At 43.9% G+C, this 13,704-nt stretch overlaps 1 protein-coding gene across 4 annotated transcripts in view; it reads right to left on the bottom strand.

Moving 5' to 3' along the window:
• Positions 1–13,704, bottom strand: part of LOC140396128 (UPF0606 protein KIAA1549) — a 347,260-nt gene that overhangs the window by 109,351 nt on the left and 224,205 nt on the right. For all 4 annotated transcript variants that reach the window (XM_072484278.1, XM_072484281.1, XM_072484279.1 and 1 more), the window contains one exon: positions 13,434–13,564. In XM_072484278.1, coding sequence (XP_072340379.1) covers positions 13,434–13,564 — 131 coding nt within the window. The remainder of the gene's footprint in view (positions 1–13,433; positions 13,565–13,704) is intronic.

The raw sequence follows: 13,704 nt of genomic DNA, 5'->3' as shown, positions 1-13,704 counted from the left end.
GAGCACCCGGAGGAAACCCACGCAGACACTGGGAGAACATACAAACTCCACACAGACAGTGACAAAGGCTGAAATTGAACTCGGGTCCCTGGAGCAGTGAGGCTGCACTGCTAACCACTGTGCCAACGTGCCGCCCATGCTAGCTGATGCAACATTGGGATTTTTGCTCAAGTTATAGACTTTGGCAAACCAAAACACCCAGGTATAAACTAGCCCAGGACTTCGCCTTTACGCTTTGTGGCAGCGCCCGTGATGTCAGTTTGATAGATTTGGTAAGTAGCCAAACTGAGAAGCTGGAATTCTCAGACATTGGCTGTTCATGCTTGTGATTTGTGGAGTCATTCAGAGCATTCCAGAAGAAAGGTGGGTCATGTGAAGAGCTCCATTTTTGTTCTGAGTTCTGTGAGATGGCACAACCAGGAAACAGTTTCTCGGTCAGGTGATTAAAAAGGTGATTAGCCAGACTTGGGAAGGCATTCCTATTCAAAAGGCTGCAGGCATCAGCCAGACCTGTGAAAGGAACTAATGGTTTGAAAGGCTTCAAGCAAGTTCACCCACCAGGTCTGTGATATTTTAATCCTCTGTCTGAATGGCTGAGAAAAACCTAGCCTGAGAACGCTTTTCATGATACAGCTGATGACTCTGCAGAGAGATTAGGCGAACGGAAAAGTCTGTAATTTCTCAGATATATAGCTCCAGTAATATCTCAGGGAGACAGAGGCTCCATCTGGTGGTCGAAGAATAGAATTTCACCAACCTGAATCTCCTGTGTAAATCAATTCCACAGAAGGTCTCATTCAGAGAAGACTGCCACCTACACAGTCCACAACCCCAGCAGCGAAGATCCTCAAATCTCTCATACCTCTTAATCCCGGTTATATTTTAACCTTTCCTAACCCGCCTTAGTGTGTGTCTGTCTTGTGTGTATCTGGCTGGAGGGTGGGACGGGGTTTTGGGAATAGGTAGACCATGTTCTGTTATTTCCATTATATGTTCATATTTTACTATTGTTATAAACAAACAGTTTGTTAATGTTTTACTTAAAAATCTGGTGCTTGTAACTCATTGGAACAGTCAAGGATTAAAAGTCTCAGGAAAACACATAAATTATTGGTTAATTCACTGGTGTTGGGACTCCGGAGTCTGTCGGGCAGAAACTGACCATGAACTCACCCAGGGTGTCATAACAGGACCACCGTTCATTAGTGTGACCGAGAACAACAGCTGACTAGTGAACCCAAGTGCATAAGCATCATATGCACTTGGGCAGCACGGTAGCATTGTGGTTAGCACAATTGCTTCACAGCTCCAGGGTCCCATGTTCGATTCCGGCTTGGGTCACTGTCTGTGTGGTGTCTGTACATCCTCCCCGTGTGTGTGTGGGTTTCCTCCGGGTGCTCCGGTTTCCTCCCACAGTCCAAAGATGTGCAGGTTATGTGGATTGGCCATGATAAATTGCCCTTAGTGTCCAAAATTGCCCTTAGTGTTGGGTTATGGGGATAGGGTGGAGGTGTTGACCTTGGGTAGGGTGCTCTTTCCAAGAGCCGGTGCAGACTCGATGGGCCGAATGGCCACCTTCTGCACTGTAAATTCTATGATAATCTATGATACATAGCATGTTCTAACTGCCAGCTAAACTGACCCACAATCATGGGAGATAAAGAACTTGAGGTTGAAAAGACAGTTTGGTCCAAGTGCTTAGATATTGAAGAGAAAGTGGTGAATCCAAAAGGGAGAGGAGACTATTATTCAGGTGTCACAATGATGATATTAATAACCACCCATACTTCATGAATTCCAACAGTTTACAAAGCTGGCAGTCATCATATCTTTGTTCATATTCAGTGAGAAAGGAGATTCAATGAGAAAGTGCTGACCAATGCACCAGCCACCGCTTTGAAACATAGTGGGCAGCAAATGAGTGAATAGTGCAGACATGCCTTATCGAACATGAAGGCATTAAAGCTCAAGGTTAACCAGATTTTGACAACAACTAAACGCCATCCTAAATGTGGAGGTTGGCTTCGGGTCTTCTTGAGACAGATCTGCATTTGCAAATTTGCATTTGCTTCCTAGGTTAAGCCAAGTTTGCAGGAGCAGCTCTCCTCAGTCATCTCGAAGTGACTCTGCAAAGTTAGCAGTTATATTTGATAATATAACAATGGGCACAAGAGAATTGATGGCATCGCATCCTCCTCCTGTTTGAATGTCTGCGATAGAGAAACATTTTTTAAAAATACCATATCTGGTAGTGGGATCTCACGAAACATGGTGGTTCAGATTTATTTTCTTTCTTTTTGATTCCCTTTTTACAGTGCAGAAGGAGATCATTCGGCCCATTGAGTTTGCACTCTACCTAGGCCCAATCCCCTGCCCCATCCCCGTGCATTGATCATGATCAACTTACTTAACCTGCACAGCTTTGGACTGTGGGAGGAAACTGGAGCACTCGGAGGAAACCCACGCAGTCACGGGGAGAATGTGCAAACTCCACACAGACAGTGACCGAACGCCAGGGTCGAACCGTGGTTCTGGTGCTGTGAGGTAGCAATGCTAACAGTGCTGTCCAAAATAGTTTGTTGCAGACTGTCTCTGACTCACTGACATTTTCAATTCCAGATTTATTGGTTTAATTTAAATTCCACCAGCTGCATAAGTGGGATTTGAACCCACGTCGCAGTGTTAATCTTAGTGCTTCCAATTCTAGAATAGTCTCGAGAACATTTAGGTGTTTCCATGTTTTCTTCATTTAACTTCTCATCGTTAAAAATCCATTTTTTAAAAAAATTCTCCTCCATTTTCACATTTTCTCCCACATTGACATCAACAATAAACAATAATCAGCAAGATATGTCAGTCCCCATGATAACAACAACGATCCCATCTACCCACCAACCCCCAAACCTCAACCCGCATGTTTACATAAACAAATGACAAAAATAAATCAGGGATTACCCGTAGTCACCCTTAATCTTACACAGCTCCCACCCAGGTCTCCAGCTCCTCCCGTAAAACTCCTCCCCCTACCCTCGGTTCCTTCCCCCCCAACTTTCCACCCCGGCTAGACCACTCGGACCCTGTTCTGCCAGGCTCCGATGGCCGCAGCCCCTCCCCCCACCTCACTCCCGTTCACTGGCCAGCACACACCGGCCAGCATGGAGGCCCCCGCCAGGGTCCCTTTCCCACTTGCCCGGCCCTAGGAAAGCCCAAAGATCCCCTTTTAGCACACAAACCCCGCCTATCCACCTCCACCCCAAAGAACTCTCATTTTGAGTGAAAGTCCCGTCCCTTCCCTTGTCCAAATATATAGAACATTGGCTCCTTTAGCCCCTACACCCGCACGCAGTGATACAAAAAAGAAGAAAATACAGTCATGAGGTTACATCGGCACATGGCCATTCCTCAATTTGTCGGTTCTGCCACAGTCCTTCTGCTTACGTAAACTCTTCCGCTGCTTCCGCCGTTCCAAAATAAAAGTCCCTGAGCTTGTAAGTCACCCTCAGCTTCGCTGGATATACAATGCCGCACCGCACCTTGCTAATGTACAGTGCCCTCTTCACCCGGTTGAAGGCAGCCCGCCTCCTTGCCAGTTCCACCGTAAAGTCCTGGTATACACGTCTACCAGCTCCAGCCCACTGCACCACCCGCTTCTGCTTGGCCCAGCTCAGGACCTTCTCCTTCACCCCGTACCTACGGAAGCACAGAGTCACTGCCCTTGGCGGCTCACTCGCCTTTGGTACAGGCCTCCACGACCGATGAGCCCGATCCAGTTCATATCGGATGGGGTCCTCCCCCTCCCCCAGTAGTTTTGCCAGCATTGCGGCAAAATACTCAGTCGGCTTCGGTCCTTCAACTCCTTCGGGCAGCCCCACAATCCTCAAGTTCTGTCGCCTGGATCTATTTTCCAGGTCTTCCATTTTTCCTCGCAGATCCTTGTTAGTATCCATCACCTTCCGCATCTCTTTCCCCATCGAGGCAAGTTGATCACCGTGCTGCAATAACATCTCCTTCACTTCCTTCAACGCCTCCCCTTGCTCTCGTACCTCCGCCACTGCGCTCGCCACCTCCGTCCTCACCGGGAAACCGCCTCCTCCACCAGCAGACTCAAAACCTCCCTCATCTCCTTCCTCACCGTCTCCATGCATTTCGCAATCTGCGCCAACTGCTTTTCAAATTCCGCAGCCATCACCTTGGTTATTTCTTCAGCCGTAAGCAGTGCGGCCTTCCCTGGTGCTCCAGCCTCCATATTTCCTGGTGACCTTTCCACTCCCCGACGGACCTCCAGCTGGTTTTTTTTCGGCCGTTTTTTTGCTCACCCTCGACATTTTTCTTTGGGAGTTTTTTCCCTCCTGTGTCTTCTCAGTGCCTCCTCCGTGCCTTCTCCCTTCTTCTGCCGCCTCCGCGGACCCTGGGACCGGGCTTAAAGCCCCGAAATTGCCGTTCCCGAGCGGGGGCTCTCCATTGTGCGGCCGCCTCCCGCCCGCCGTCACCGGAAGTCAGCGTTAAAAATCCATATATGCAAGAATTATATATATTTTTTTAAATGCAGGGACATTGTATGAACACTCTCCTGAGTTTTTTTTTAAGTTACAAGATCACTTTTGTCTGTGAGCAAACTGTTTTTGTTCCCCAAATAAATGCAAATCGACTCCAGCTAAATGACCTGCAAAACACCTGCAGAGATTAATTATTTTGTTTTCTTCAGTTAAAATGTAGAAACTGCTTTTGCCAGGCTCTGGGCTCCTGCTGATTGGCTGAAAAACACCTGTCTTAACACGATTTATAAAAAACTTTGTGTGTAAGGAAGGAACTCCCTCTCTCTCTTTCCTGAAGTCCTGAGCGTGTAATCACCTTCAGCCAGAATACTTGTTGGTAATTTAAAGTCTGCGAAGCTGCAACAAGAGTTGGCCAACAAAGATAGTATTTTACTGAAGATCCTTCGGAAAGGACTTCCAGACAACTATCAGTGTTTCGTCTTTGCTTGCAGGGACACCAAATCAACAGCATCAAGACCTTTTCAAACATTACCCTTTTTCATAACGTGCTCCCTTACGCCAACCTCTGCAGAGACCACATTTGTTTTGTCCTGTGCTTTTGGGTGTGCATGGGGGGATTTTAGAAGGGGCGAATCATTACACTTCCAGATTACAAATTGTATGTTAACCAGTTCTGCAACTGGTTTAATAAAAACTTTTTGTTTAATAATAAATAAATAATTCTTATTTTATTGAAAGAGCCTGGTTAAAGTCTCTGGTACTCTGGATCTCGCAATAGTAAAGGTGAACAATTGGCCATTTTGGTGAGTGAATTGAACATTTACACTTATGGTGCAACCTGCAGAGTAGTGGGGCTAGAGAAACTGCGCTTTCCTCCCATCCCGCTCATAACAATATCCAATTTTCCTGAACTGCTTCAATTATGAAAATAAAAGGCACTTCTATAATCTAACTGTATGGAGACCACTCCAAAAGCCAGAGAGGTCAACAAGCACACCTGTTCAATAAGTAAGTCAGTTGAACTAATTCACACTAATATGTTTAAAAAGTTAAATTGTTTACCCAATCCAAAGAGGATATCAAGCAAGCTTTGATGTGCCCAAACATTGTTAACAAACAATACTGTGTTGTGCTGCGCTGCCAAGATCAGAAATCCTTTAAATGAAATCTAAAATCAAGAGGGTCCAGTGATACCCTTCATCGCAACTACTGTAACCATTTTCTTCTGCAGTGATAATCTACACATATTCTCTACCCGACGTGCCCTCTATTTCAGAACTTTCTATCGAAGTGCAGCAAAACCTCCTCTCACTGTGTTCTCCAGCTGGATCCTCCCGACTTGTGTAGAGTTGACTGAGCCAGACAAGGAAGCAGCTGATGTGCTGCAACTGGTCTCTGAATCAATGGGAGCTCAAAGAGAATTAATCACTCAGAGCCCCTGCTTGCTATCCAGTGCTCAATATACTAGAAAGAGAGCTGACATGAACTTTGAATCCGGACAAGATCATCCTTATTTTTTTATAAATTTAGAATACCCAATTAATTTTTTCCAATTAAGGGGCAATTTAGCATGGCCAACCCACCTAGCCTGCACATCGTTGGGTTGTGAGGGCGAAACCCACGCAAACACGGGGATAATGTGCAAACTCCAAACGGACAGTGACCCAGAGCTGGGATCGAACCTAGGACCTCGGTGCCATGAGGCAGCAGTGCTAACCCACTGCGCCACCAAGCTGCCCAGGACAAGATCATCCCTGATCCACAAGCCTAAGGAGTCAGCTACAACTTGCTTCTTGTATCATGCACACAGAATGGCCCATTGGGCAAGGTACCGGAGAAGTCCATCAATATGAAACCACACCTTTTGAATGTGTCATATCTCCCAGTTGGAGGAGCAAATTAGTAACCAAATAAATGTAAGCTACTTATACAGCTCCTATAGCCAGATGTTTGGATTTGTTTATTGTCACGTGTACCGAGGTACAGTGAAAAGTATTTTTCTGCGAGCAGCTCAACAGATCATTAAATACATGGGAAGAAAAGGGAATAAATCAGATAATAGATCAGAGAATGCCTTCAGTGTCAGACAATTGCCAAATTTTGTCACCAGGTGATGTGTACCATTTGCCAGTCAGATTTCCTCAGGTCATCTCTCCAGAAAGATGAGTGTCATGGGCCATTTTCAGTAATGCTAGAAACCAGGCTGCATCATTGGTAATTTCTATTGTCAAAGCTGATGCATGTTAAAAAGCATGTTTATTCTTACAATAAACATTGTAAATGGGGCCGTTTAGCACAAGGCTAAATCGCTGGCTTTGAAAGCAGGCCAAGGCAGGCCAGCAGCACGGTTCAATTCCCGTAACAGCCTCCCCGAACAGGCGCCGGAATGTGACGACTAGGGACTTTTCACAGTAACTTCATTTGAAGCCTACTTGTGACAATAAGCGATTTTCATTTCATTTTTCAACAGTGTTTTGAGCATATTAACTTTCCACCTAAGGGGCTGCAGCCTTCCACAAGTGAATCTGCATTATACATCAGGCAGATTTCTGTGTTTGATGCTTGAACACAGTTACTGTACAGTTACTAACATACTCTGAAATAATTACCAAATGGCAATGGCAATGCTTCTACCGATTATATTTCCTACTGTGTTTCAGTGATTTGTACAGAAAATCTCCGTTAACTGGTATGCTCCGGGAATAAGAAAATATGCCTTGTTCTCATCCAATGGGAAAACTCCAGGATGATCATGCAGGTATTAAAAGCTCATAAGAGATAAGGAAGCGCCTACCTCGAGTGAGCAGCACTGAGGGGAGTTGGTGCTGCAGATCAGAGAAAGGCTGAGATCGGAGCGAAGATCGGCTGCCGATAACTCCGGTGAGGCTGCCATCTCCAACCAGAAAACAGACTCAACACCAGAATTCCATTTAGGTTGGTAAAGTGCCGGATAACAGAAATTTTACTGGAATGTGTTGCAGGAGGCTACCAATCATTTCCTGTTTCAGTTCCCCAGTTCCAACTTATCCTATTTACATTTTACTAACCAGAATATTTCAAACACAAATGCTCACCATTGCAAATTTGGCTTGTTTTGTTTAAAAAAGATCCTTTATTTAAACTTTGCTTTCTATTTTGCAAGGGAAACCAGCAGTACATTACTCAATCAAAATGGTATACATCAATATTTCTTTCTCAAAGGACCAGCAGACACCACACCCAAGTCACTGAATAGAACAAGAGCGGTTACAGCACAGAACAAAGCCATTCAACCCATTGAGTCTGTGCTGCCCACCTTCAAGGGCAAGTCATCGAGTGCCAGTCATCCATTGTTTCCCTGTAGTCCTGCAAATTCGCTCTCTTCAGGTGACGATCCAATTCTCTTTTAAAATACATGATCGAACCTGTCTCCACTACAGTCTCGGCAATGCATTTCAGATCCTAACCAATCTTTGCGTAAAAAGGTTTTTACTGTTACTTCTTTGCCAATCACCTTAAATCGAAGTCCTCTGATTTTTGATCGTTCCAGCATCAAGAACAGTTTCTCATTATCTATTTTGTCCAGATCCTTCAGAATTTTGAACATCTCTGTCAAATCTCCATTCACTTTCTCTTCTCCAAGGAGAACAATCCCAGCTTCTACAACCTAACTGAAGTTACTCAATCTGGAATCATTCTCATGGATCTTTACTGCACCTTCTCTAATGCTTCACATCTTTGCTAAAGTGTGCTGTACAAAACTGGACACAATACTCCAACTGAGGCCTAACCAGTGTCTTGCACACGTTTATTGTAACATCCTTGCTGTTGTACTCTATATGCCCATGTACTCAAGTCCAGGATTCGGTATCATAGAATTTACAGTGCAGAAGGAGGCCATTCAGCCCATCTGCAACAGCCCTTGGAAAGAGCACCCAACTTAAGCCAACCCTACCCCCGTAACCCCACCTAATCTTTTGGAAACTAAGGGGCAATTTAGCATAGCCAATCCACCTAACTTCTACATCTTTGGACTGTGGGAGGAAACCGGAGCAACCAGAGGAAACCCACGCAGGCAAGGGGAGAAAGTGCAAACCCCACACAGACAGTCACCCGAGGCCGGAATTGAACCCGGGTTCCTGGAGCTGTGAGGCAGCACTACTGACCACTGTTTCACCGTGCCGCCCCTGCGCTACCATATTCAATGATATGTTCACATTTACGCAAGCCACTCTGCTCATGCACCCAGTTTAGTGTTGCATCCTTCATCTTACATTGCCACTCCCATTCTTCCTAACAAAACGGATTGCTTCACACTTCCCTGTATTAAATTTCATCTACTAGTTATCTACCCATTCTGTAGCCACCTGGAATGGGCACTTTCAGCATATAAAATGGACACTTGCAGAGCATACAGGGAAAAATGGACAAGGCAAAGTAACAAGCAGGCACAGAGCCTGAATGTGTATTTAGAAGACAGACTGCAGACAGAACCAAAACTCTTGGGCGATTTGCACATTGATGGCCCAGCTCCAATAAACAAAAGACTAGTGCTCAGGTAGCCGATACTGTCCCAGACATTCCGGCGCCACTACCTCAGCAAGAAGATACAAACAAAGTAAGGCCAACGACCACTTAGGTCACGCCCAGCCATCAGGGCACCCGCCCCTTTATTGGCTCAGATCGATGGCGGTGATCGAAAAGCTGCCCAATTGATTGGGACCAAGTTTAAGGCCCGCCTAAAAGCACGCGAAGCCCCCCCGCGTATAAGAAGGAACCCCGCCATGTGTTCGCTCGCTTAGATTCGGCTCTCAACTGGAGAGACCCCTCCACCAGCACCACCAGAAGCAAGTTCAGGTTCAACGCTCGCTACCAGACAGACGACCATAGCTACACTCCTGCTACCTCTTCGAACCCAACAGCCTCAGATCCGAACAACGGCCACTGTTCCTCTGACCTAAGCGGGTACCCGAAGTTAAGTATAGGTGTTAGTAATAGACACAGTTTAGCCTGTAGTGTTATTGTGCATGAGTAAACCATACTGTGTGTAAATAAAGTACCATTGACTTTGAACTAACTAACTGGTGTATTGGCTCTTTGATCGATATTCGGTTGAATCTTGTGGCGGTATCAAGAGGTACTTGGCGATTCTGAAAGCATATTCATATTTAAGATTAAGAAAGGCAACCTTATTAACCGCCATATTTATAGCCACTAAAAGATAGCAACAATGCCAGCACCTTGTCTTTTTGAAGTTTAATATTCTTCTCCTTACAGCTCACAATAAGTCCAAGTTTAGTGTCATCGGCAAGTTTTGAAATTGTGCCTGTACAAGGTCCATATTTCAAGAAATCTGGGGTTCTAACATCAATCGAACCCTGATATATCTTCCTCCAACCAAAGAAAACAATTATTCTCCACTGCTCTCTGCTCCATGTCACTCTGCCAACTTCATATCTATGTTGCTACTGTCCCTTTTATTCCATGTGGCCTATCTGTGCGTACAAGTCTCTTCTGTGGCACTTTAACAAGTACCTTTGTAAATCCATGCACACATCAACTGCATTACCCTCATCTACCCCCTCAGAAAAAAAAAATCAAGCAAGTTAATTGAACATAATTTTCCCTTTAACAAATCTGTGCTAGCTTTCCATAATTAATCCACATTTAGCCAAGTGATATAACGGTGTCCCGAATTATCATTTCGAATTGCTTTCCCAGCAAGATTAAACGGATTGGTCTGGAGTTGCTGAACTTGGCCTTCCACCATTTTTTTGGACAAGGGTGTGGCATTTACAATTCACCAAGACCCCAAAATAGACACGTATAAAAAAAGACATATAGGACCTTTCACAACCAAAGGATGCTCCAAAATGCTTCAGAACAAATTAACTATTTTTGGAGTATTGTAATTTGAAGAAAGATGTAGACACTTTGCGCATAGCAACCCATAAAAAGCCATGTAATAATGGATCAGATATTACAATAAAAATGGCATGGCATTTACCATTCTTTATGCACAAATCAGACAGCAATTTCAGGTAAATACAGATGTGCAGTTAAATGTGAAAAACTGGAACTTGCTATCGGATGTGTACCACTCCTCCATAAGCAACACAAAAACAGCAACTCAGTGTCTGGTTCTCTATTCAAATAGTTTCCTCAACAAGAAGCTCCTGCACTGTCATTGTATATAATTGTAATAAGGTTCTTCACTGGAACATTATAAAGAAAAAAATAACATCTAGCATAAAGAAATATTGAAGAGATGGCCAACTTGGTTGAAAAGGATGGTTTTAAGGAGCACTGGAAAGGAAGAAAGATAGATAGAAGGGAGGTTTAGGATGAATTATAGAATTTACAGTGCAGAAGGAGGCCATCGAGTCTGCACCGGCCCTTGCAACAAGCACCCTACCGAGCCCATGCCTCCATCATGGATGGGAATTTATGAGTTTAGGGCCTAGGCAACTGAAGGCACAGCCACTAATGATTAAAATCAGGGATGTTCAATAAGCCAGAATTAGAGGAGTGCAGGTATATTGGAGAACTGAGGGGCTGGTGGAGAATATAGAGGTTGGAATGAGCAAGGCATTAAAGGGATTTGAAAACAAGAATGAGAATTCTAAAATCAATTTTGTTTGCTTAAATAGGAGCCAATGTAGGTTAGTGAGCTTGGGGCGATGGTTGAAGAGGAAGTGGTGCAAGTAAGGACAAGGATAGAAGGTCCCAGTGCACATAGGAAAGTTAGGACTGCAGCAGCAGATGTGCAGCGATAGGGACAGTGCCAGGAAATGTTACGGAGGTAGAAATTAGTAGTCGTAGTGATGGCGTAGATATGGGGTTGGAAGCTCAGCTTGGGCTCAAATACAACACCAAGGTTGCAAGCTGTTTGGTTTAGGCTAAGATAGGTGACTAGTGCGAGGGGTTAAGTTGACAGCAAGGAACACAATTTGTAGTGAGGGCCAAAGCCAATGACACCAGTATTCCCAATTCTTAATTAATTAAGGAATTTTCTGCTCATCCAAAAATACATGGAGGATAAGCAGTCTGATATTTTAAAGACAGTGGAGCAGGAAAGGCAGAGAAGCAAAGACACAAATCTTAGTGACAAAGAAGTCCATGAGCCCTTTGCACTTGTTGAAGGCACGGTTGAAGGAGGTATACAATCACTCATAAATTCTGAAGTGATGAAATACAAAGTGAAATTACAAGCCAAGAGAGCACGAGAGCGGGGTTTAAGATTGCAGTTTTCAGAAAAAAGTTGGGGTTGTCTTTGCAATCTCAGTTGATGCTGGAATAGTGAGCAGTTTTAGCAGATGAGAGCAGAATGGATTACCCTTACCTGCTCCAGCCAGGATCTGGTGGTAAATGGCAAAAACTGGTGTCCTCAATGTCCACTCGAGTCAGTGTCAGTTGGACTTGAGAGTGGAGAAAAGTGCCTAACTGGAGAGCGATTAGGGTGAGGGAGAGTAATGATTTTAGTAGAACTATGGCATCAAAGATGGAAGTGAGGGTGCACTTGAGCAAATCAATAGTTGTACAAATGTTACGATGAATGTAGGGCCAAATGCAGTTGGGGCTTTAAAAGTGCAGTTGTAAGTGAAGAGCGGAATAGCTTTTTCCAGGAATAAATAGTTGGGAGGAAGAAGAAAAGTGTGTATGAGGATGAATACAAATAAGTGATAAGAGATGGCCTTAACTGTGATTGATAAGACTGCAGTAGCAATGACATGCAATGTGGGAAGGCCAAGGTGATAGCCATGAATAGGGTTTGTGGAGTTTGCATGGAAGGTGAGATGTGGGAAAGATAGAAGGCAGTAAACTCAGAGGAGAGAGGACTTGATAAATTGAGATGGAGGTTGAAATTGGGAAGGATGAAATGTTATGGTGCAGGGGCTGAGGTAGGACAGCAATAATTGTATTGGGGCGAGAAATATGTTATGGCACTGAGTGGGGTAAAAAAACAAGGATTTTCAATGGGAGGGGATGAACATGTTGGGATACTCAAAGGAAGATAAAACGCCAAAGGAGGGAAGGGACAGACCAAGGTACGATTTGGTGATTAGAACTACACCATGGCCACCATAGTTTTGGCAGGGCAAATCCAAGATGCAGGTCAAACTCACCACAGAAAGCTAAAGTTTGTCCACTTCAATCTAAGGGATATTTTAATGGATGTTAAATCTTCATTACTGCCACACAAACCGGCATTGAAAATGTATTATTACAAGTTTTCACAAATAATTATTCCTTTACCTTTTAATTGTTACTGGAGATTTAAAAATGTTAATTTTCATGTTATAAACGGTCTCTTATCTGCTCTCCTTTCTTTCCCTCTCTTTACTTTGCGTTCTGATTTGACATTAAATCCACAATGCTAAGCTACACTGCCTGGTTCAAACTCTGTTCTGCTCATCAACAAAGATTTGATTTGATTGCTTAAGAACATACACAGTTGCTTGTCCAGGTTTCAGATGCCCTGTATAACCTGCAGCAATGTGCTGTGCAAAAAAAACCTCATGGGAATTACACAGTTAAGGGCAAATCTAAAGGAATTATATTGATCCACCAGTAAGTTCTGACCCATTTACCAGATTGAGAGTTAAATATTGGACAAGGCACTGTGGTGGGAGTGAGAATTTCACTGCTCTTTTAATTAGTGCCATGGGACCTTTAAAATTAATTTGAGAGGATTGATATGGAAACGTCTCGTCTGAAAGATGGAACCTCCAACATTGGAATACTCTTCAGTACTGCACTGAGATGCCAGTCTAGATTTTATACCAGAGTCTTTGGAATGGGAAGTGGCAGTGATTGATATACAGTGATTGTATACAGATATGGTACCCATTACTTTGAGCAGAATAAGTTCATATGAATAGAAGAGAAGTTCATTTGTTCATGTTTGATAGGAACCTGAAGAATGCTATTTTCCCAGACAAGTCAAGTCTCTCTCACCTGGACAGTAAAACCTTCTCTTTCTTGTCGCCTTCTGTGCACTTCTGCGAAGGCCATTGTCAATCCTTTCTCAATTCTCTGAGTGAAGTTGCAAAATCTCACATCGACATAACGAGGGACAAACTGAAGAACTGAAGAGCAGGGAGAGACATCAGACAATGTAATTTTTGAAGAACACAGAATATATCATAAACATGTCATGAGGTCAGAATAACTGAAAGAATTAAATTGCACTTTGCTAAACAGGATTCATGAATTTCCCAAATTTTGT

Source organism: Scyliorhinus torazame, chromosome 19 (assembly GCF_047496885.1).
Source record: "Scyliorhinus torazame isolate Kashiwa2021f chromosome 19, sScyTor2.1, whole genome shotgun sequence".
Taxonomy (NCBI): domain Eukaryota; kingdom Metazoa; phylum Chordata; class Chondrichthyes; order Carcharhiniformes; family Scyliorhinidae; genus Scyliorhinus; species Scyliorhinus torazame.
Note: the sequence above shows the minus strand (reverse complement) of the source record. Positions and strands in the feature narration are given on the sequence as shown.